A 25,600-nucleotide genomic window follows, 5' to 3' on the forward strand; every position below is an offset into this window, starting at 1 on the left:
GGGCAACGACCAATAGCAAACTAGTTGTAGGCTGCTGTGGGGCCACGTGATGGGCAGGCGAGCACTTAAGAACAGCATAATTTTTTTGTTAATTTGTGTACGGCGAATTTTTGTGCTCTCCTTGCTCCCATCGATTTTGTACTTCCTTCCCTCCCACATCTCTCCTCCCCACCTTCAACCCTCACTGACCATCATGGTCAAGTATGGTCAAATAATCCCCATGACCTGCACAGTGTTGGGAGGCCCTCCCTGTATATGCACATGTAGTTTGTCTCGCTTTAGCAGTAAAGCTAGAGTCGTGCTTTATCCTATTTATATGTAAATCCAGCACAATTGCTCTTCAAGGCGAGTATATTTCTGTCAGGGTAAAATGAAATTTCTGAATAATTTTTAAGGATATAGACTTGTTTTAAGAATTGTACTTTATATGTATTGCCTTCTCTTGGCCACTATCATTGTTCCACACATCACGTTGATGGGCAGCTTGTCGAAAGCCAACGTTTTAAACGATGAGATTGTTTGGCTTTCACCATCTGGATATTTCCTGATTTATTTTTTATAGAAAGGAGGGTGAAATTAAAGGCCAATATGATTTGTACTGTAAATTAACTATTAAACATTTAATTATTTAAGCATGAGGGCTTTGGTCTCGCCTTGTTAAAATGTGCAATTATCTTGCATCAGTAGAACTTGCTAAATGTCACCCTCTGCTAATTTCTGCCGGTGGAACGTTTGAACAATGATTAGTTGGGAATGGTGAGCTGCAGTATCAACCTGGTGGCCTTATCTTGAATACCACCCATGGCTAACTGATGGATCAGTTGCAACTGATGCCCTAACTAGTCCTGGACCACCCGCCCTCACCCCACCACCACCCCCCCCCAACATCATCAAACCTCACCGACCAGGGTGATAAAGTATGGTCAAACAACTCTCATGACTGACACATCCTAATGAGGCCTTCATCTAGCAGTGAATTGACAGGGCATTAAGTTATAATTATACTGATTTCTGCAAGCAAATCGCACAGCCTTCTGTCCACACGTTTGCCGACGTCGTTAAATATAATGTATCAGCTGTGTGAGAACTGCAATTGTTTGGACATGAGACAAAACAGGCGCGACTATCCAACATCATCTTACAGGGCATGGGAGAAGGATAAAGAAGGGAAAGGATGACAAAAGATCAACTGGATGACATGTGATAACATTGACGGATAAGCCGGCACAATACCTGGGGATGACTGTGATGGAGGGTCAACCGTGCAGATCGTTGACAGCCAAGGAGGCATCGGTGGCAGTTCAGTGGTAGTTAATGATAACGATGATCATTGGGACTCCTTCCAGTGTGACGCTCACAGTGCTGTCCTTCCCCTGGGTTTTGCATGTGGGTGACACCCGTAGGTTCGAGTGCGTGTGCGGCGAGCTGGGCTTGAGCGACTTCAAGCCGCGCGTGCAGTGCATGAGCTGCGGGCTGTGGCAGCATGCCGCCTGTGTCAACTACAGCACGGCGCTGCTGCAGGCGCAGGAAGGCACCAGCGCAATTGGCGGGCGACAGCAACAGCAGCAGCAAGAGGAACAGAAGGAGGATGAAGAGGAGGCGGAGGGCGGTAGCAGTGGCGAGCGTCATCTGCCATTCCACTGCGCTCACTGCCTGGTGGCGATGGAGCCGACCCTGTCGGGGGCCACTCTGATTGTGTCTCCCAGCTCGATCAGTCACCAGTGGGTGGACGAAATCAACCGGCACATCCGCTCTTGCACCCTGCGCGTGCTGGTGCGTGCATCCGCGCCCGATGCGTAAACGGCACTGGTTTTCACCGCTCATGTTGGGCTTTGTTTTTGGACTAAACTCGGATAGATGTTGTGGAATAACTCGGCTAATTCAAATCACATTTGCCCTGTGTTACTCGGGTGAGTTGCGTCCCTTTTCTCAAAGGGAATTGTTTCTCTTTAATGGCCAGCACTGCATCATATACTGTGAGCAATGCGTTGTGTTTACAATCACGTCCTCATTGGAGCCGTCTTATCCTGTTCACTTGTATTTAAAGGGTGTCACACTGCATCATAAATGTATTTACTTGATAAACAAATAGGAAGGACGTGTACATGTTTGTCTTCTTTGTGAATACCATGGTTTATTTTGGAAGAACATAAACAGGACATGGATTGCGTAACACCTTTCAACAGGTGTTTGTCTTCAGGAGTATCATCAGCGTGAAAATCGACTTGTCGCTGTGAGGGCAAACTGAGTTTTCATATTTGCAAATAGTAATTTTTGCTCTGTTTTGTGTCTTCAGGTTTTGCTAAATTTAGCTTAATTTTCAATCAGGCAAACCCCTTAAACAGCAACACAACTTTGACACTGATGGTTCTTTCATATTGGATCATGTTTACGAGAGTTAGTGTTCCCCCTGTTATGGACGGACGAAATTATCAATAGGCGAATTGTAAATGCACTGAATGGCACGAGAGAGTCCAGCGGTTGATTGCGTAACCTTTGTTACATGCGTGACCCCTCCCTCGCAGGTGTACAACGGGGTGAAGCGCGACGGCTTTGTGCAGCCGCGCAAACTGGCGCAACAGGACGTGGTCATCACCACGTACGACGTGCTGCGCACTGAGCTCAGCTATGTGGACCTGCCCTACTGCAACAGAGGGTAGGGTGCAGTGAGTTACATCATGAACAGGGGAACGGTTGCGTTTTCGAAAAATGAGGTCATTGGCAACTCTGGATGGTTTATTTCCCTCCGCTATGCCAAATCCTCTACGGATTGGCAAAAAAAAAAGTGAAAATTATTTATTGCTCAAATGAGCTCTGAGGCAGTGCTTATTTTCAGCTGGCAGCCCCGGGCCAAGTGGTGGAAATTACATTCGGTCTGGCAGAACTATCTTTAATTCACAGAGCTCATTGGAAATTAAAAATGCTGTGGATTGACTGATCCAATATAATTTCTCGCTGAGTTTGCTGAGCTCTCGGAGAATTTCCATGCATTCTCAGTCCCATGACACAACACCGATCACCCGTTCGGGATCAAATTCGTTAAAATATTTTAAAAAAATATATTAAAATGTAACTGCGTCATCCCGGTGCGCGTCTCTTCGTCAGAGTGGGGTCTGCAGGTGGTGCGGACAGCCTCTTGCCGTCTGAGGGCGGCCGCCGGTTCCGGCAGGGCAAGCGCTACATGGCGCTGCCGAGCCCGCTGGTGGCCGTGCACTGGTGGAGGGTTTGCCTGGACGAGGCCCAAATGGTGGAGCGCACAACCGCAAAGGTGAACGAGCGCGCAATTACGCAGCATCCTTCAGCGGCGTGGTGACAAAATCTTCTTCCACCCGTTTGTGCCACTCATGTAGGGTCCACTGTCCTAGGCCAACTTTCTCCACGCTGCCCTGTCCTGCGCCATCTCTCTTTCCGCTCTTCGGGCCACCGTGTCCTATTGCACCACATTGACCCACCGATTCTTTTGCCTTCCTCTTGATCTCTTTCCTTCCACTTGCATCACTTGCACCTTCTGACCCACATCATTTTCCTGTTGTCTCTCAACATGACAGAACCACACCCGCAGCCTTTTCTCTCTCTTATCTACTCTGTGATTTCTACCACCTTGAGTCTTTCTCTCACTTCTTAATTTCTCACCGTGTTCTTCCACCGCAACATCCTCATCTCTGACTACCATAGCTTGGTCCCTCCTTCTTTCTTATGTCTCAGCACTCGGCCCCATACAACAGCACCGGCCTCACCACCGTCTTGTACACTTCTCCCTTTAACCAAACTGGGGGACCCTCTTATCGCACACCACACCAGTAATCTCTCGCCATTTCAGCCATCCAGCCCTTGTTCTCATGTCTCCTCTTTGTGATCCATCAGCACACATCGCTGCACCCAGGTACATACACGAGTGTAAACTTAAAACGAGTTTAAACATAAACGAATTTAAATACCTGGGTGCAACGACAAAGAGTTTCTGCCAAATTCTTTTCTTGCTTATGATGGCAGCAATATGTTTAGGAGCTGAATGCCAATGTCGAGGTCTGCTAGCCACGAGAGGGCTTCAGGAGACAGTTGGTATCGTTTTTCTATTCCAAACTGCAAATATATTTTTCGTGAAATAACGATAATCATGATACCAGTTTTATTCGTAGGCTTAACGACTAATATTATGATTCATAATTTTGTTTTTGTGACGTTTGTTCACAGTGACACTTTTATTGATTGCCCATGTCGGGTGGAGGAGGGTTTACGACACATTCGTATCATTATTTTTGTATTGTTTGTTGTTGTAACTTGCTGACCCGCCCCTGTTGGACATCCGTGAAAAAGAGCTTCGAAGCTTATCAGATTCCTCCATTCTAAATCATTGTGATATCAGTTTACAATGACTTTGTAATCATATTTAGAGGTTTTATTGTAGAATGTTTGTGCCTTGCTGTAATTCAAGTTCGAAGAAAGATTTCCCAGGTTTTTCATCTAAAATTCGCTCAACATGAGCCTCACCTAAGTTGTAATTATTTCAACTTTGCGGCCTGTAATTCTTGTAATATAAATGTTCTCAGTCACTTGGTTAGCAATTAAATAGTTGTGTAATGACGGAGGCAACAGAATACGTACCTGACATAAGCGTACGTGCTAACGGACAGTTAGGAAGTCAATCAAGGCCTCTGATTGGTGCAGGGAGACCTCAAAGCACGATTGATGGGGATAAGAGATTCAAAGGGATTGTAGGGGAGATTCAAATGTAAAAGGCGGGAAACGAGGGTTTACTTTAGGGGGGCGGTGGTTGACAACCGTTGGAGGAGGAGGACGAGGATTGACTGAGGGAAAAGGGGTGAGCGAAGCTTCCAGAAAGGGGGCTCGGAGGATATTAAAGGTGATAGCACAAGGGGAGGGGACGCTTTGAGAGAAGTTAAAGTTCGAACATCAAGAACCGAACTCCGGGCCTAGAGATAGTGTTGTATCCAAATAAATAATGAAGAAACCACGTGTGTTGGACGTTATTACAATTGAATACACTTAAAAAAGTATCATGTCTTTTAACTGCCATTACTCTGAAAAATATTTAGCATGGAACATATTTAATGGGAAATTGCTCTTTCTTTTGAATGTTAATATTTGTGTTTGTTATTTTGTAAATATGTCGCAGTGACAACTCTTGCGGTTACCCTAGCCCACGATGCGTCTTAACCAGTGGCTGGCCGTGTATTTTACACCTAGGCCTTCAGTGCTATCCTCAATTAAACCGCCTTCGAATAACCTCACCATGACACTAGAGCTATAGGCTATTTTCATTCGACGTAACCGCCCCCATATTCACAGTGACAATAACCTTTATCGAGTGGAATAACGTGATTTAACACGAGGCTCAACACCTATGAGAATTACAATACACTAATTGCAGAGACATGAATACATGGTGACTGAAACCATCAAGGATGTACCACTATTACACAGTATGGCAGGATGCCTCATCACAAATAGACATCGCATAGCCCAAATCAATGTCATTACCAAAGAAACAAGAACAAACTCACAACAACCAGTCACATTTACTCATTTGACCACCAAGCAAGCAAAAATGCCATAAAACACAAATAACACAATCAGGATTCAACAGGCTTCCCCACAGCACTACATCTACAAATCTCAACGTCACGAAAGAAAGTTTAAATTAATCTTAGATGATGCTACATTACGTGCTAGCTATTTTTACTTCAGTTAGCTAACTGGCCCTCCAATCACGCCACACGAAAAATGTGAACGTAGGCGGCTAGGCCAGCTAGAAGGCTCTGGCATGTCAAAGAATACACCCAACATGGCAAACTCGACATCTGATTGGTTAAAGAATATGACAAACAACAACATCGTCCCCATTTGCTTCAACAGCAGAGGGGATTCACTCGACATTCTGAAGGCCTCAGGGTAGATTTTTCACCCGGAGAGGCGGAGACAGCAAAGGTGGAAAATCTCATTGGCTAAAAGCTCTAATTTATGGGCTGCACTGGAAGCAGCGCAACTGAGGGAGAGAGTAGCAATGAAATTATGTTAATAGAGTGATGGGAACGAACTTTGTAAAATACATATAGCATTGATGAAAATATATGTTAAATTATAAAAATCTAATTTTCTGATTCTGACAATCTCTAGGCCAGCAGAGAAGGCCTTGCTGGCCCTGATGGGCCGCCTCTGGTCTTACCACAATAGACTAGCTGCTAGTTATGCAACCATTGTCTTTATTAATAGTGAAAATTTTGATGTCAAAGAGTATAATTCTTTGGGGAGCTTGTACATACAGTCATATCTCGATTTACGTCTCCCCCTTTGACGTCGTTTCGCTAATGCATCGTCACTTTATTAACACTGCCACCTGATTTACATCGCCTCAACCCACACTCACGTCGCTGACAGCATCGTCCTTTCTCGTATCTGTCGCCTTGGCCTTCGCCTCCACCTACCCTGTAAATTGCTTTTATTTACGTCATTTTGATACTTGTCGTCACACACTTTAGGAACTCATCCCCGACATAAGCCGGGGCATTACTGTATATATATATCTTCTTGGTTCTTTCGGTAAAGTCACGTGACTTTACCGAAAGAACCAAGAAGATGAATCCCTGCAGTGACGAAAGCTTTAAATCGAAATGTATATATATATTTTTTATATAACAACATTTACTTGCCGGTGGAACATCAAATTACATACTTTAAATTGCAACTGCTGATTTTCAGTGCATTGGCTGAGTAGTAATGCTCAAACAAGTTTCCCGTGCATACGCTTGCATCAGTTGTTGGGACACGTTGAGTGTGTTGCATGCGTGTGTTGATTTGTCTCGCACCACAGGCTGCCGAGATGGCTCTGCGTCTCAGCTCGGTGAATCGCTGGTGCGTGACTGGGACGCCTGTCCAGCGCGGACTGGAGGGTAAGTGCAGCCGCGGGTGGGCCGGTAAACGAATGAGCGGCCTACGTTTCGTGGTGTGAACTGATTCAATTTCAAATTGAAATAATGGAATTTTTTTAGTGAAGAAATGCATCGTGAGAAAAACAAGGTGCTGGTGCAGTGATCATTGATATTTTTTGTGAAGATACCCGTAGGCTGAAATGTCACGTATTAGGGGTGAGATTCGGATTATATTTTCATAGATATTGGATTTTTAGATTTATAGATTCGTTTTTAATTAAAATGGTCATATTTTTGGATTTGAATGGATTTGAATGGATTACATTTAAATCACGTGATCATGTCTCAATCCTGGCATCTGAATTGTCCGTATGCCTGTTTTCTCCAACATGTGTTTTCTTGATAAAGAAAAATAAATCAGAGACCGTTGTACCGATGTGTAAACACAATTAGGAAACCTCACCACATGCATCATTAATTAACACTGCATAATATACAGAAAAAACTATCATGGGGGTTGACATTATGGGCTGTGGACTTCTTTAGGATATTAATGGGCACTGCATTGGTACATTTTTTCTTTCCCAACATTCATTTATCCACGTACAAATTTTATCACGTAACTTTTATTTGAAAGGCGTTTATGCATATATTACTTACAACCGAATGTCAAATAGTTGTTCTTCATTGGCCTTACGAGATAATCATCACCATGCATTTAGTGACTTAGTAAGGGTTTGTTTGCTTCTCGATGTTTACGGATTTTAAAAATGCCTCATCAACTCTAAACTGTTAATTTGTTGACTTTATCAAAATATCTGCGTTTTCTTTAAGTTTCACAGCGTACAATATTATTTAGAAACTGTTAACTCGGCCATCCTCTCTGGCTCCTTCTATCTGCCCTTGTGCAGGGCCATTTCTAGAAAACGTAGCATAACTTTACAATTTTCTCTCATAAGGCAGTGTTCATGATGAACGTGTAGTGGATTCAACTGAGTCGCAGACGTACTCTTTGGAGGCAACACATTTATTAACACCAACACAAAGGGGTAACTGCCCCTTCACCAGATAATAACCTATGGTGGTGGACCACCAGGCTAACTACGCTAATCACACTGGGAGTTGCTACAATTCACAGGACCCCGGCTTGGGTCCAGGTCCACTTGTTGGTGACTCTTGGACGTAAAACGTAGAATGTAGATCTTCAGGATGACAACAGCAACGCTGAACCCCGGTCCCTCTGGGGACCCGGTTTATATCCTCACGGGTCGTGGCTGGCCCCACCCTTGGCCACGACCACCTTCTCGAATCCTCTAGCAGGATCTCGCCCGACACGTGACCACCCCTAGCCCCCCACTTGGGGCCCCTGTGTAGATCTTACCCGTCACGTGCCTTCCAGGGTCAACCAGAGTGCCATGGCCTACATTAACCCCATTCATGGCAGGCACCCTCACACTCCATCCTGTAGGAGACAGCACTGCACGCCGAGCGTGGTGCCACTCGGCGCTCTCTATCAGCGCTCACCGAGCCCCTCTAGGGCTGGTACTACACCCACATATACGGGGTGTCCGCGATGGCAATACATCGCACGCCCTGCCTCGCTAGAGTCGGCATTACCCAGTGACATCCACGATGTCGCTACACACGTGATATCCGCGATTAAGTACATCTCACGCCGTGCCTCTAGGGCCGGCACCACACAGTGACATCCGCGATGTCACTACAAATGTGTTGAGTTTACTGTACTGTAGACCTGCTATTCAATCAGCTGGTTTTCAATGAATGATTTCAGATCATTACCAAATTTGCATCGTCTTTTTTTGTAAGCAAATTAGCGACTTATAATGCATTGTACCTGTTTGCAACCTGATTGAGTTATCACTCGTAAAATATTCACCCACATAAACTATACTGCTTCATAAGAGATTTGATAGCAGTCTTCTGCTACTATAATTCACGATAAATATTCAAAGGTTATAAATATATGCACTGACTTGATAATAAACCCAAGACAGGGGAATTTATAATTAGAGTTTTCATTTTCCTATGTAGGCTATCCTACTGGGCTAAAAAGACCAACCTGTCCACAGTGGTTAGTGAACTCCGTTATGAACCCAACGACCTGAGTTCAAATGTACGAAGGAATTAACACATTTTCTTTCCAACGACAATATACCCATAGTTTACAGGTAATTTTTCAGGAATCGAGTGTTTTGACCAATAGCAGTGATATTGTGTATTTTTTTTGGTATCTATGGGAGGAAAGTGGAGAAAACCCAGAGGAAAACCCATGCATCATACAAATTCCACACAGAAAGGTGCCAGAGTCGGGAATCGAACTCGGGAACTTCTTGCCGTTAGGCGCCAGCGTTCCCGCCGCGCCGCCCCCCGCAGCCTGCCGCCTGACGATGATGAGTATACATTTGCCTCCCCGCCTAACGGGTGACGTCGGCTGTGCCTCTGCGCCATCAGACCTGTACGGCCTGGTGCTGTTCCTGGGCGTGGAGCCGTTCTGGGTGCGCCACTGGTGGGAGCGGCTGCTCTACCGCCCGTACGTGCGTGGCGACCCCACGCCGCTCTACCGCCTCGTCTCCGCAATCATGTGGCGCTCGTCCAAGAAGCACGTCATCGACCAGGTTGCGTGAGCTACGCGGCAAAAGACAAGCAATCCCCGTGTGACCACGAACGGACTGTTGCGACAAAACTGCCGTTAACGACTAGCATCAATGAGGTTTGGCGTGGCACACGAGGGGGTGGTTGGCCAAAACCACACCCAGCCGCCCTTTGCCTTTCCAATGCTGATATTTACACGCCACAACCAGATACTCGCTTAAGGCTGATTTGACCTCGGGGAAGCCCAGGACCGGTTTAAATATTCGCAACTGATATTGTTTGTGAGTCAGAATCGAACTCAGGTCCCTGGGGTTTGTAGTGCAGTGAGCTGCACACGTTAGACCACAGTAATTTTTACATGTATATAAAATAATAGTTTAGTGCATTTGGTAGTCATGCGATTCTTATAATAATTAAACTATTTCGAACATAGCCAGCAGTACTTTCACAGTAGGGGGGACTATGTTGCCGTGTATACTCCCAATTGCGTAATTTGCAGGTAATTGTAGAGCAGTGTTATTATTTTCACCTGGATATATAATTTGTTTAAGTTATGGGAAGGAAACCGAAGTACAACATTTGCATATTGTGCCCATTGCTGCGTCGCTGCCGGTCTACGCGTGCTTGAATCAGCACGAGTGGCCGGCAGCCGGATGTGTCCTCGGAGCGAGTGCGAGTCCGTTAAATGCACGCGGGCACTCTGCCACTAATTGCCCTCTTCCAGATTGAGCTGCCCCCGCAGACGGAGGACATGCACTGGCTCAGGTTCTCCCCCGTCGAGCAGCACTTCTACCAACGTCAACACGAGCTCTGCTCCCAGGTGACCGGCACGACACCTTCGTTTGGAAACGTTTCAAAATCTTCTTCTTCCGTACGGCTGATGTAGATGCAGAGCTACGACTACAAGTTCACATTTCGGGTGATCAAGCCAGACACCGCGTCAGGAGCCAGCAGAGTATATCGCTGTGATGTCTCCTTCGTATTTGTGGATTGGGCATTGCGTTGTTATATGTTGTACGGTCTGTTCTGGATGATCATAGTCGCACATCGGAGAGTTTTTTTTTCATTTGTGTCATGGTTTGCAACCAGTGAAGTTATGCAAGAACAGGGGTAATTTGTTCTAAATTAATAATCGGGTTGGGACCCTAGCAGCTGCATTCTTAGTCTGGCTCTATGAACCTTGTTAATAATTGCAATAATGCCAGCTGTAAGTGTTGACATCACAGCACCACCACGGGATCGTGAACTTTCTGGCTGCAGACCCGACTTTGATACGTCTGTATTCATTTATGTTTTAACAATTTCCCAGGATGCTCTGGTCAAGCTGCGCAAGCTGCCGGACTGGTCGGTGCGGCTGAGCGCCCTAGAGCGGCGCACCGTGTCCAGCTTGCTGGCCCCGCTGCTGCGGCTACGCCAGGCGTGCTGCCACCCCCAGGTGGTGCGTGGAGAGTTCCTGCCGCTGCAGAAGAGGTCAGCACATCGGTGTGAAAGGAGCGAATAGGGGGCTTGGCAGAGGTCGCAAACGGGTTTTGATTCCTTACCCGTACCCAGCCGCACCAGGGTCGCAAATGGGTCCCCGTACCCGTACCCGGTCGGACCAGGGTCGCAAACGGCTACCCGTACCCGTACCCGGTCGGGTACGAGTAGCCGGGTATCGGGTAGGGTACGGGTATCGGGTAGCCGGTTGCGACCTCTGGGGCTTGGCATTCTATGTTTATAGTATCTCTTATTTTGTTGTAGCTATGGGATAAAACTGAGTTCTCCGGTTTCCTCTCATAGCCACAAAAAAACATACAATGTAACTGGAATTTGCCAAACATCGCAATGCTGAACAATGATCCGCAAATTTATTTATTTGGATCACACACAGCAGCAACATGACCACCCTACTGAAAAAGTCCTGGCAGGACCCTTCTAAAAATAATTGAGGCTTTGCTGGGTAAACAAGTGCAACGATAACACCAACATAGGCTCTTAACCATAATGTTCTACAGTAAAGTGTAATGAGTTTGTATACACAATTTTAGTTTGTGTTGAACAGGGCCCCAGAGTTTAGACTGAGTGCGCTTGCTAATGAAATCTGATACCCAGTAGAATGTGTTAACAAGCATTACTATAAACTGATCCAGAGTTTCCTTTAACAAGTGCTGATGGATTATTTTGGTTTGGAAAGCCAAGAGGCCAGGGGCCTAAAACATGTATTCACATATATGTGTGGAGATACAGCAATGAGTTCTCATTATGTGGATTTGATGCTAATAGCAGCTGCACCTCTGCCAGGGTGAGATAGATACGTTTTGCCAGTGTTGTAATATAAAACCTTACAGCATACACTGATGAAATGTTTCATGTAACAATATTATCTGTTCTCATCGTAATAATATCATCTATCATTGTTAGCCTTGGCCTATCCACTGCTGGATGAAGGCCTACGACATTATAGGCAGCAGAGGGCAATTCAGCGAAATCCATTGTTGTACTGTACTTCCTTGGACCCACATCTGCAGCACCCCACCTTCAATGCACACTGACCAGTGTGGTAAAGTATGGTCAAAGAGCCCCTACGACCTGCGCAGTGTGTTGAGGCCCATATCGGGTAGATGTTTACACATGCACTAACGTTGATGGTCATCGTGCTGAGTTTGTGTAACATCTTCACTGTTGTGTTTGACGTGCCTCCATAGTTTAAATGGAGTGAGTGCTCCTGCCAATATAATGCGGTAATCGAGGATATGTATACATTCACTGCTGTAAATATTACCATGCACGTGAATTACTCTACTTAAGTAATTCTATGTCCTGAAGCGATGTTATGTCCCTGAAATAACGCAGCGGTAGCGAATGTTTGATCACTCGCTAGCGAAAGTTTGATCACTCGGTAGCACGCTGTGGAAGCGAGTTTGGTGGGTGGGGGTGAGGGGGGGGGGCACGTGGGACAGCACAGGGTGAGGAGCGCACACGCTGGCTCGCGCGCAAGGTAATCGCTGCGGTGATTAATTTGCGTGAATGCCAACAGCCCCTGGGGTTGTGCAGTAGATTGACAAAAGGGCTGTGTGTGCACTATTCATGTTTCCGTTCATGTGAGCCGCTTCGGGAAAGAGATGCCGCGTGACGGAGTGGTGTCTTGCCATGAATTCAAGCAGCGGGAGCAAATGTCCGATCATTGGGGCAGCACGCCCTCTGGGAGAGAGCAAGTGGTCGGCTGGGCAAGGGTGTACAGCACACACACGCACACAGAACTGACAAGAAAGACAAAGACTCCACCGTATAGCCTTTAGCAGACTGTTGGGGCAAGTGTTGTGTGCGAGCACCTATGAAGGCCAGTACGGCACACAAGGTTGGTGGGCAACACCACGCCCAGCTGCAACAAATTCTTAATTTAATGCTTAGTCAACCTCGGGGAGGCCACCGTTTATTGTTCAGGAGCGGTAATCGAACTAACCGCTATGCTACTGCTCCCCAGCACGCACACGCATGCATACTCACACTCACTCAAGCACGCACACAGGTGTGGCACAACACATGCGTGTGCGCGCACAACCCATGCACGCGTGTGCGCGCGCAACCCACGGGTTAACTGTGAGGGTGATTGTGAGCGGATACCAAGGGCTCCATGGGTCGTGATTGTGCGCGCTCGCAGCACGATGACCATGGAGGAGCTGTTGTGCTCGCTGCAGAGGAAGTGCAAGACGGAGTGCGAGGAAGCACACCGCCAGTTGGTGTGCGCGCTCAACGGCCTGGCCGGCGTCCACATCATTAACGGTGCGATGGCGCCGTTCGTGCTGCTCCAGCTTTAATTCTCACCTCCCCCCGTCACACCCCCCCCCCACCCCCGCTGTTTGAATCGTCAAGGGGCCGCTAACGCGCGTGACGAGAGCGTGCGTCTTGGTAATGCGCCCGTCGTCACTGTCGTTTGAACGCGTAGGATTTCGCGACCAATATTCATAATACAGTTTTTTTTTACGACCGAAATATGAAGACTCCTTCACAATTCGGGCACATCGCCTGATGAAGCAGGTTGTAATCACCATCGTACTCATATTGAAACATCGTACTCAAATTGTAAATATGGGTTTACTCTCCAGCACACCGGTGTGCTGAAGTAGTAACTAATTGGCACATTATGTTCACGTGACCAATCTCAACATTAGACTGTCGGGTGGTGGTGTGTTAATGACACATTTATATTTACACGCTCTAACAAAAACTAAAAGAAACCTTTATTATGTCACTTTCATTGGCCATGATCGATCTACTGCTGGATGAAGGCCTAATCCAGGCCACCCAGCACTGGTCCACAAGTTGATTTTATCGCTCCATCTCCCACGGTGGACATACTCGTGGACGCGTTCCATTCCTTGGCTGCTGCTCTGTCAATACTTTTGACCATTGGACATTATTCTTGCCTTGAAGTGTTCTGCCCACGCCCTCTTTTCTTTACAGTTCGAATTGTGTACTTAACCTGTGTGTGTGTTCTCTTCTTCCTATTCTCCCTGTCCAAGCTCTCACTCCCCTCAGACAAATAAAAAATGCTTCTCCGCATGTTTTTTCACTCTCCCATTTAATTTTTATATTTCGCCTTTCATCAAATTCTGGTTACTACACCGCTGTCTTTTCACACACGTCACACTGGTTTTTAAATCTCTCCATGGCCTTCCCCGTCCTTATCTTGCCTTTCTCCTCTCCTATATCCCCTCTCGTCCTCTTTGTTCCCTATCTTCTCTCTCTGTCCTTCTCCCTGTGTCCAATCTCGTTTTCAGTTCTTCCCCCACCTTGCACCCCTCCACAGGAATAAACTTCCCCTGTACATTAATCAGTCCAGCTCCTTAACCTCCTTGTGTTCCTCCCTCAAAGCCTCACCCCCTTCCCACCCCTCGCCCCTCAACTCCTTCCCGTCCTTCCTTTGCCTTTCCATGACCCCCCTCGTGCCGCCTGTCACATTCACACATTGCTCGGGCCCGGCACCACCCCTGCTATCTAAATCACTCGATTTGTTTACCGCCTCTGTAAAGATATGTAAAGCGCCCTTGAGCTAAGGCGCTCTATAAATATGATGTAGAATAAGATAATAAATATAGGCAGTCATGCCGGATACACAATTCAATGCGGTTTGGTTTGATATACAGAATCTAAATGCGATCACAGCAAGTGATTAATCCCCTTCTGTAAAATGTGACTCTAAAGCTGATCGAAATCTAGCTAAACCCAAGTGTGTGTGTGTACATCGTTAAATACATGTATATGTGACCGTATAACTACAATGTGGTGCATAACCCACGTAGACTGTTGGGGCAAGTGTTGTTATTAAGCACGTAAGGCTATATTGGCCTACATATGGTGTGGTGTGGTCAGCATCTTTCCCCAACCTAATTTCTTTCCCCAGTGCTCACCCCACCAGGTACTCATTACTGCCCGAGTCAACCTAGGGCAGGCCAGAAGCAGTTCTGATATCACTCGCCGTCGTTGATAGCTGTGGCTGGGAATCAAACTCGGGGTTCCAATGATACAGGAATACACTGGCACCTGCAGTTATTTCTGGACTTGTAGCCAGGTTAGAGTTAATACTGGTAGGAACCACCTGGTTCCACCAGCTCACAGGGGATTATTGTGTCCGTCCGTCCGTCGTGCATCCAAAAATGGGAGGGGTGGAGCTGGGTGGAGAGGGGAGGGTGGGGAAGGGCTGGGTAGGGAGGATGGTGAGGGGCTGGGTGGGGAGGGGAGGGTGGGGAGGGGCTGGGTGGGGGTGGGAGGGGTGGGGCTGGGTGGGGAGGAGCTGGTCATCCCGTGGTGCCCTTATAAAACTCAACGTTTAACTTACTCACGCCGGCTTGTGCCCGCCCTCACAGTCGGCCATATTTGCGGAATACACCACGCCGCTGTTGACCCTGGCCATTGACCAAGCAACCCAACGTTCCTACCAGCTTCGCAGGAATGTGTTTTAGACGGCAGTACTGCATTCGTAGACCTTTGGTAAATGTAAAGATAGGTATGAATAAGTTTTACCCTTTCTGAACATAAAACAGGAGGTGTTAAGATGTTCAAACACCAAACAGATACCTTGTGCAAGGCATCAAGTCTGCACTAACCACACATACTTGTGGCAAAACATGCGAACATGTTGGCATGTGTTTGCATGTTTAACACCTGTTTTATTGGCAAAAAGGGTCAAACCTATTCATATATTTTAAATATAATTTTCGATACTGGCAAAAAGGTCCCGTAGCATTACAGATAAGTATGTCTGTTGAACTTCTTTCGCGCCATATGTAGCCAACCGTGCTGTTACAAATTACATGCTCGTAGATAAGTAATGTGTGGTAAAGTTCGTGATATACTCCCTCTTTGGTAGAAAAGCCCTCGGGAGGGAGGGTGGGGGGTTGTAACGGTTGCACGTGGGATGACGGGGGGTGATGCGCCTTGTGGAGTGGCCGTGTCCAGGTTGACACGTGACCTGAAAAGGTCTTTTTTAGCGACGCTGTGTGCCGTGCGCCATTGTTCACGCACTAGGGGAGGTTGTGGATGCCGTCGACAAGTACAGAGAGGTGCTCCAGTCCTCCGAGGAACACAAAGAAAAACTCAAGACGGACTCTCTGCAGGCAAGTCACCTCCTGATGTTTAGATTCACTTGCCCTGATCGCACACACTTCACTGGCCCCCAGCGTTCCGAGTAATGTGTACGCTTCATATGTTCTACCTGGATTAATATCATCAACCACAAAGTTACACTTTCTGTTCCCGGATTATTGACAAATAGGTTTTTCAGCGAGCGGTTAACACAAAAGTAATTTCATTTTTTTCCTCCCCACATGGGAACAGTAAAAAAAAAATGCTTAATCAAAAAAAGTTTGAATGGCATTGGGAGAGCGTGCGTTGCTTTGACCGCTTGTTATGTTTAATCGAGCAAGGCCGGTGGTGCTGATGCAGTCTTGCTGCTTGCTGACGTTGCAGTTGTTGCTGTTGTTTGTGGATAACAGAGGCTGCACGCCACACACAACCTCATCGAGCTCCTGGGCCGGCATCGCGTTGGCATCGCGCCCACGCTGCGGGACGATCGGCTGCAGGAAGAGGTTTGTGCAAGCCACGGTGTCGCCATCAATCCCCCCCCCCCATCGCTCTTTTGGAGGCGTAGATGCTGAAGGTGCAGCCTTCCAATTACCTGCTCAGGCCACTTCTGGAATCAGAATCCATATTTGGACGGATCGAATCTGATGAGCTGCAAAGCTCTTTTTCACAGATGTCCGGTATGGGCACGTGGTCAGCAAGTTACAACAGCAAACAATACACAAAAACGATAAGGGTGCAAAATATTGAAAAAGGTAAGCATGTCACTTAATATCAATTAACAAAAATATAAGTTTGATTCATGAATCTTGGGAAAGGCAGCAAAAACAACAAAACAGTCCCAGACCACACACAGAAAACACAGCACAGTAGTAGTTCCTCAACAAAATGGCACATTAACATTGCACTATGAACTTGCTGGCAGAACGGGGTCTCCAATAGCCGTAGCTATAGAGAAGCCGCCATGGAAGGTTATTTAGGCGTACTTTTTCATTTCTCCGTTGCGGTTGGAGCATCCACACTTCACCCCACCACATACCTGCGGTTCAGGTAACCGGTGTACCCATTTACACTGCCGAGCGCAGAGGGTTTTAAGGAATGTGCAGCCATCGTTTCAACTGATTCGCTGAGCGTACCAACCGGCGACTCCTGGATCTCATCCCCAGTGCGCCACCGTTAAACCACTGTGGGTGCAATCCCGAAATAATGAGTAACACCAATAGTCATAAGCTGTGAGTAACAGTCATAATAGTCGTCAGTCGGTCACTTGCTAGATAAAGGCCTCTCCTGCCATGCAAGTCATGGGGATTGTTTGACCATTCAGATCATAACCCAGTGATAGTGAATGATCAAGCGATAGCTTTGTAACTAGGTACAGATGGATTAGATATACTTGTAACTTTGTGGAAATAAAAATAAATATTTCGCATTATTTTACCCGTATAGTATTATAGATCATTAGACTAGTATTATAATAGTATTATCACACTTAATCGTATTACGTAATTATTTTGGCCACTTTAGCATCAACACTCGATAGCATTGCCGTTGCGTTTGTAATGGCAGGTTTTTTTCTTTAGAGTGTTTCAATCTGCGAGCATTGCCGCGCCCCTCCCGATCCCCACAGACGTTGGGGGGTGGCGGGGGGGGCGGCTGTGGGAATTGTTGCACACCGAACCGACCGACCAGTTCGGTGTGCCGTGCTGGCCCGGTGAGAACGAGGCCTTCTGTGATAGTGATGGTGATGGCGGTTGATGGCGGTGATGGTAAAGATGTTGGTAATGATGGTATTGATAGTGATGACGTTGGTGATGGTGATGACGGTATTAATGGTGATGACGACGGCCATGATGAGGATGGCTCACACGCTGTGCTTTGAGGCCTAACCCTATTTCTACCATGAATTTCAACAGTAACAACAACAGCGGCAGCAACAAACACTTAAAGACACCAGTGCATTGTGAGCTCTTGACTTTTATCGGCCCGCACTGCTGGTGGTGGTGGTGGTGGTGGCGGTGGGTAACAACCCACAACCCCTCGGTCCTAGCCATTCTGAAACACGTTGCGGAGGCTGCGACACTCTCGCGTGGTACCACGGCTCTGATGTTCTACACAGGCGAAACCGTCATCAGACCTGCGGCCGCACTTAAATCATTTGAGATGTGTTTCTCTCCCATGAATACGGGGAAACATTGTGCTGGCGACGTTGGCACAAAAGCACAGAGCAACCCGGACCTCGTTGTAGGTTTGCCAGTCAATTACGTTACTTCCTAGAGCAGACAATAGCTACAGAGCACGTGGTCAGAGCAAAGAGATTAAGGGAATTGGTCCCACACATCAATTTTAAAGACTTATCCCGCGAGCCGCTGGGTCCAGCACAAGGTAGTTACAGTGTGACCCTTTACAGACTTTCAAGAAGCTGGCCTCGTCCCTGTGGACCCTGCAGGGAAAGTTGTGTTTATGATCCTCATGACTTTGGTAATGTCAAGCATGTAGACTGCCTTTCAAAACAAGTTTTCTCTGAGGCGTTTTGCACTATATATCATAAACATATAAACTACAAAAACCCATCAGACAAAACTGTTCATAACAAAAAAAAGCAGATTACAAAGACAGGAGAAATATGGTGCAAGCATACTCTATATCGATTAGATTTAGGAATAATTCACAGCCCTTTGCCAGTACACTGCTGGATGGAGGCCTCCCCCAATGCTTTAGTGGTCGTGGGCATGGTTTGACCACCCTTCACGCTGGTCTGTGCGGGTTATAGTGAAGTGGCGGACGCTGCCCCTCCGGTTCGGTCGTCACTCATCACGTTAGCCATGGCCATCAGTTTAACTCGCGTCGTTAGCTTCACGGCAGTTTTTCGCTAACTGCTACGCCTCCAACTCCTCCTAAACCTACGGTAGAACGGCCCCTTATCTACGGTGATGTGGGCAGGGCCGTATGAAGGCACGGGGCTTTAGGGGCTACAGCCCAGGGGCCTCCGCCAGCTGAAGGGCCTCCAGAGAATAGGTGAAAAGTGATTTAATTCGTGAATGCTGAATTTTTCTTCTTGGTTCTTTCGGTAAAGTCACGTAAAAGGGAAGTAATAAAATAATATTTTTTATTACTTTTACCGAAGTCACGTAGAAGGGAAGTAATAAAATAATAAAAATATAATTTTATTACTTCTCTTCTACGTGACTTTACCGAAAGAACCAAGAAGATGAATCCCTGCAGTCACGAAAGCTTTAAATCGAAATTTAATGCTGAATTTTATTTGTTGTTAGCCTTGTAAAAAAAAAAAATCTTGAACTTTGTTTACCTTTCGAAAATATTACTGGGGGCCTCACAGTACTTGTAGCCCAGGAGCCTACTAAATCTTAATCCGGCCCTGGATGTGGGTTGGACAATGATCGCAGAACCTCGTATCGGCCATATCTGCTGTGAATTTACTTGACTTATTCGCAAAATAATGCAGATTACGACAGATCATAGGAAGCAGAGAGAAAATAATATAATTACTACTATAATAGTTTTTGCGGACCCTATAGGCCCCATGGATAACGTCAGGTAATGTCACAGATTAGTAGAGTTTGACTGTATACATTCGGAAAGCGTGAAATTATATGTTAAACATAAAAATTGTCTTTAGATGTGATTTAGATGGAGAAACGCAGATGAAATTACACCGTGGAATAGCCCCACACATCTTGCTGCTGCTGCTGCAGTGAAGCTGCGTGTGCTGCTTTTTGGGCTGTGAGCCGAAGTCACTTTGCATTCCACATGGGGAACAGTGATGGATTTAACTTGGGGGTGGTCCGGCGTCTAACCTCGTTAAAACTTTAACAGTGTAGAAATGAAATGTAACGGATGGCAGTCTGGCTGGCGTTAAAGGCGTGCTGTTAAAAGTATTTCAGGAATGACTCTGATCACACTGGCCCTGCTTAATATTTCATAGACCACCGAGAGAGAGGCTCGGGTTTTGGTCCTGAATGTGTGCAGAGGAATAGGACCGCTTAGTTGTTTTTTGTGTTGGTGTGAATACAGATCGGTTTAATAATGCCTTCCCTTTCTCGAGGCCTCGCTGTGGGTAAAAGCTGTGCAAAGAGTAAAACCAGTGCAACTCGCATTCTCGCTTGTCAATAGTTAATACATAATTTATGCCCACTAAATATTAAGCATTCTCGTACGCGACAATTTAGAGCATTTGCGAAGATCGCTTGATTATTGTTGCACACTTTCGTGTGTAAATTATTGAAAGCAAAACCAATTTGTGTGTTTTTATGTAATTTTAGGAATTATACGACCCCCCCCTCACCTCAATAGATGTCGTAGATTGATCGTATCATTTCATAGCACTCTTATATATATTAGGAGCCGACCACCATGGAAATAATTAATGAAAGGGTTTAGAACTTGGCTCTTATCTACTTTTCTTCAAAAACGTCCAGACAAATGCTCAGCCAGCCGTGAAATGTTCTTCAAAATTGCGTCATCCGTTACGGAGCTCATGACTGCCGATCTCTCCCTACCTCTGAGCAACCAAAGTTGGGCCTGTATTGATCAAAATATTATTCATAAAAGCGAACATATAAGTATAAGTACGTGTGCTCATAACATCCTTGCTAAATATCTTGGCTGCCTCTTAACTTTCATATTAGTTCTGTTCAATGTTCACGTTGGAAAAACATTAAATTAAATACATCATCGTCCTCACCATCCTTGGTAAATCCACCATCTTCGACTATCCTGCAATCCAATTAATAATCCACCTTGCACCTACACACTAGCTGATATCATTGCTGTGATTTTCATATTTCTGCAATATTTGATTTTTAGGTGTGCGAGTCAATAAATGATCAAATCGGAATGTCAATAACTCTTCATCAGTGAACTAAATCATTCATCTCCTGTGGACTGCAACATGGACGCGAGCCGAAAGCTAACTACGAGAGACTTGCATCAAGAGCCGGGCTCTCCCATTTTTTAAGTAATTACTTAAGTCCTTAACTAATCTCTCACTCTAGCATGCCTAAGTAATTTACCACAAAAAAGTAGTGGATTACAATTTTTAGTCAATGAACTAATCATGTCGGCTCAACTAGTATCTTGTGTTCCTCTGAAATCTAATCAAATCGTGAGTACATTCGCCATGTGTGTCATTCTTAGAGCGCAAGGCAGTAACAGAATCGCCATGTATCACAGGTGATGCTATTCTGCAGTAGTTTCCCAGTAAGAAGTGAGAGTGCTGTGAGGCTTTACCCAGTGAGGTAACTTGCGCGCAATTTTTTTTAAATTGCCGAATTTGCATCCTGACGCCGGCACACGTGGCCTACCGTTCTTCAAATGACGCCGCGGGATTTTTGTTGGCGTTCAACGTGAAGCAGACGGCGCTCGAGTTTTTTTTTTCAGTTCACACTTCCGTAGTGTTAACCGGGGCGACCACTCGGTTCGAACCGCAAACCTCTGAAACAAGAATACTATTATAATTAGTTTTTTACCCTTTTGTCTGGCAACAAAACTGACACCTTTTTTTTACGAGGAGTCATGTTCGCATAGACCACAATACCTGCAGTCATAATGCAAACAATAAACATAACTCTGATAATGTATGCACTGTCCTTGAAGTTGATTGGTCCACACCCGAGACAGCTTTCCTTAGAGCCTAGTCTCACATGGGTTGGACCAGATGACGCCAAAAGGCGCACAACTCAAAGACAATGCACCATCCTATTTTCAAGGTCCTCTTTCCATTTGGGTTGGGCGGTTGTGGATCGATTTTCTTGGAGGGAAAGCCACTTAGTATTTTTGGCAGGGGGTTTGATATTTTTTATCATGAGTCCATACATCTCTGTGCAGAGCTTTGGGGATCCACCGGCCCTGGCATCGCCCGGGGAGTGAGAGCAAATGTGGCGTAATCTGATGATGACCGGTGTGTGTGTCTACGCACACGCACGCGGACTGCATCCAATCCGACGGTTATGGGCAGACGGGCAGCACAGAGCTGGACCGTGCGTATACGTGCCACTGCCGTGTACGCGGCAGTGTGGCGGCCGCTTGGGCTTGGCCAAGTGCAGCGTCAAAGGCTTTCTGTGAATACTGACCGATAGGCAGGGTCGATTAGTTTGCTGCGGGTTACTTTGCTAATGACGTTCTTTCCTCTTTACCCGGACGCTTCCATCATAATTGTCACGCCTCCCGCGGTTCCGTGTGCCAAACTCGTGTAATGTTATTTTTTTTGGCATGCCATTTACACTAATATGGTTGCCCGATACAACGTCTGGATATGCTTTTAGTATTCATATTTTAATTTAAAATCACTCTTGTCATTGCTCTATTATTATTATAAGTTTTTGTTATCACTGCTCCGCAAGACTTCCGGATGGATGATTGGCCTTGTGACGCAATGTCAATAGGAATAACATTTGGGGAAAAAGTAAAATACAAATGTTTTGCACTTAAAAAACTTGTGCATTCACGGGAAAAAAACATGCGTCTTAACTGTGGCACGCTTGTGTATTAACATCGGACCTGCCTGTGATCAACGACACCGTGCGTGCGTGTGTGCGTCCACGTGGGCGTGCGGTTGCAGGCGGAACAGCTGAGGCACCGCTACATGAGCAAGTACGAAGCGGAGGTGCGGGAAGCTCACGCCGCCCTGCAGCCCGTCGCCGTCACTATCCGAGACGCCGCACACAAGGTGAACTTTCCCCCACCCTCGCTGGCGACACGCCACACAGGGATATCAGGCGGGGTAGTTATGGAGTGCGCAGACGATGCAACTGCACCCACGCCCCTGCGAGCCGGCGGGACCCAGACCCCGACTACAAATGGATGGGGGGGAGAATTTTGTACATGGGGAAGGGGGCCCCCGTTTCGTTCCTTGGACCAGGGCCCGTGCCAACCCACACTATGCCGCTGCCCACCGCTGCACATAAACGTGGTACCGCAGCAGCCTATATAGGAAAGGTAAGCAAAGCACTAGAGATATAAAACCCACTGAGCTATTAGCTTGTTTTTCAGAAACGACCTCACCACAAATGATATCTCAACGAAGTGGCTCATCGCGTGGAAATGTATAGCAGCGAAATAAATCTGAGTCATCTAAACGCACATTTTATGCGTGGTGGTCAACCATCCAAGGGCTATCCAGTTTCTACCTGCTTAGCTTCCGAGATTTGTCGAGATCTTTTGGGGTTCGGACACAGGCACTTGGAAGTAACGACCGTGAATTTTTTTAAAGTGAAACGCTTGTCTTACTTTTTGTACACCGAGAGCACATGGGTCAGAGCACATCTAAAGTGCGACTGCCTGCCTATAATACACGTCGATCACACAAATTCAGCTTTTTTTCTTCTTCCATATTTCAGCTCATGTGTACGGACAGAATGTGTCTATAAAACCGGCCTAATTCATGGGCTGCCAGTCGGTTGTTATATACAGGGATTTGCCACGTGACATTTCGTTTTGAGTGCGAAGCTAAGTGCTTTGCATGGCTTACCGCACAGACTTCACAGGAGCGTGGCAGTAAATGCCTATTTAATTCACGTCTCGGGTCTGTATATCATATTCGTTTTTATTTTCGTAATGGAGAAGAGTCGGGGCTGTTATTGCAACTATTACTCGAACTATATGGCGCGTTTGCTGGCGAGCGTGTACTTGTGTGTGTGTCTGTGCACGTGGGGGGTAGTGCAGCGGTTAGCGCGCTGCGCTACAAACCTGGCAACCCGAGTTCGATTGCCGCTCACGGCCAACACCAGTGACTATTTTCTAAATCGGTCCTGTGCCTCCACTCAGCCGACTCAGCCTCAAATGAGTACCTGTTGTGGTGTGTTAACATCACGGCTGGGAGACAAAGGCGGCCAGGCGTGGTGTTGGCCACCCACCGCCTCGTTTGCCTTTGCCGACCTTTATGGGTGCTCAATAACAGCACTTGCCCCAACAGTCTGTGAAGGCTATAGGGGGGTCTTTGTGGGGGGTGGTAGCAATAATGGTTAGTGCTATGTGCTCCGAATCCAGTCAATCTGAGTTTGATTCCCGCTCACCGTCAACATCAGGGGTGGAATATCTGAACCAGTCTTGGGCCCACCCCTAGATTGACTCAGCATTAAACGAGTACCTGGTGTGGTGTGTAAACATCAGCACTCGGGAGACAAAGGTGGCTGTTGAAGCTCAACCGTGCACATCGCAGGTGTGGGATGTATTGGCCTTCATAGGTTTCCATGACAGCTCTTTCCCCAACAGTTTGCTAAGGGGGATTATTTGTGCACATCTGGGGGGCAGTAGCAAAATGATTAGGACACAGCACTACTAGCCTGGTCAACCTGCGTTCAGTTCCTGCTCGCCATCAACATCACCGACCAATATATAAACCGGTCCCGGGCCTTTTCCCTGGGTTGAGCAAATTTGGCTATGTACGGTGCGAAAGGAGCTCAACATGCATGCAACATATATATACACATACGAAAACGTACCTGTTGCGGTGCGTAATCGCTGATGCAGTCAACCGCCTACGACACTATCCCGGCTTTGCGGCACGTCGCGGTTTGGCCCGTGTGCGCGCAGGTGAAGGGCGGCGCGGCGGGGGGCGTGTGGTGGCTGGACGTGATAGCGCACGCGCTGCGCTCGGGGCAGGAGGAGGAGCTGCTGTCGCGCGTGCAGAACGAGCTGTCTTCCAACACCAAGCACATGCCGCACGCCTACTCCATGGCGGACAAGTGAGGAGAGACACATGAGCCTAGGATCTCGCCATTGCAACATCTGAGCCACCTGGCTGGATACGTGGCTCGACACTTGTTAAGCACACGCAGCAGCAGCAGCAGCAGCACAACAACATCTGCCATTGACTACTAAGTGGCCGTTGCGTTTACAACAGAACTTATCATATTTTTGGTTCTTTCGGGAAAGTCATGTAGAAGGGAAATAATAAAATAATAAAAATATTAAACAATACAATTCTTACGACGTTTCGACTGCAACACAAGCAATCATCATCACCTGTGACTTTACCGAAAGAAACAAGAATATTAATCCCTGCAGTCATGAAAGCTTTACAACAGCACTTATCATGTTCTTGTATTGTTTGTTCTAACATTCTTACCCGCCTCTACTAGACATCTGTGAAAAAGAGCTTTACAGCTCATCAGATTCCTCCAGTATAAATAAGTATTCTGATTCTGGATCAGGCTAGGTGCGCTATGAGGTTTTAATTTAAAGTGTCCTAGGCTTTCTGCCAGGAGATCACAAAACAGACTCAAGTTTTCACGGGATGACTGACTGACAGATGACTGGCAGATGCCCGACCTGTGTTCCCCAACTTGCTGCGTTTTGGCCGCTCGACGCTCTTCTTGTCGTTGTTGTGAGCGTCGCTCCTCCCAAACCCCGTTCAGCGCACGCACGATCCGGTCGATCCCTTGACGGAAGAGCGCCGGCAAGAGAACGCATCCTTGACGTCCTCCACCATCACACAAACTCTGGCCATCGCTCGCAGCAGCAGTTTATGGCTGGCCATCGAACAAAGACGGTCCACCGCTTTGCGCGCTTTCAGATGC

General features: G+C 46.7%; 1 protein-coding gene across 4 annotated transcripts in view; it reads left to right on the forward strand.

Moving 5' to 3' along the window:
• The window catches only part of LOC144733526 (E3 ubiquitin-protein ligase SHPRH-like), an 86,787-nt gene that overhangs the window by 11,506 nt on the left and 49,681 nt on the right, over window positions 1–25,600 (forward strand). For all 4 annotated transcript variants that reach the window (XR_013588373.1, XM_078615470.1, XM_078615472.1 and 1 more), the window contains exons 10-21: window positions 1,404–1,773; window positions 2,526–2,656; window positions 3,106–3,268; window positions 6,833–6,911; window positions 9,363–9,526; window positions 10,228–10,323; window positions 10,813–10,973; window positions 13,144–13,265; window positions 16,011–16,099; window positions 16,478–16,570; window positions 22,642–22,749; window positions 24,615–24,766. Coding sequence is in view for 3 of the 4 variants with exons in the window: in XM_078615470.1 (XP_078471596.1) it covers window positions 1,404–1,773; window positions 2,526–2,656; window positions 3,106–3,268; window positions 6,833–6,911; window positions 9,363–9,526; window positions 10,228–10,323; window positions 10,813–10,973; window positions 13,144–13,265; window positions 16,011–16,099; window positions 16,478–16,570; window positions 22,642–22,749; window positions 24,615–24,766 (1,728 nt within the window). In the remaining variant the exon portion in view is untranslated. The remainder of the gene's footprint in view (window positions 1–1,403; window positions 1,774–2,525; window positions 2,657–3,105; window positions 3,269–6,832; window positions 6,912–9,362; window positions 9,527–10,227; window positions 10,324–10,812; window positions 10,974–13,143; window positions 13,266–16,010; window positions 16,100–16,477; window positions 16,571–22,641; window positions 22,750–24,614; window positions 24,767–25,600) is intronic.

The sequence above is a fragment of the Lampetra planeri genome, chromosome 47 (genome assembly GCF_965212315.1).
Source record: "Lampetra planeri chromosome 47, kcLamPlan1.2.h2, whole genome shotgun sequence".
NCBI lineage: Eukaryota > Metazoa > Chordata > Hyperoartia > Petromyzontiformes > Petromyzontidae > Lampetra > Lampetra planeri.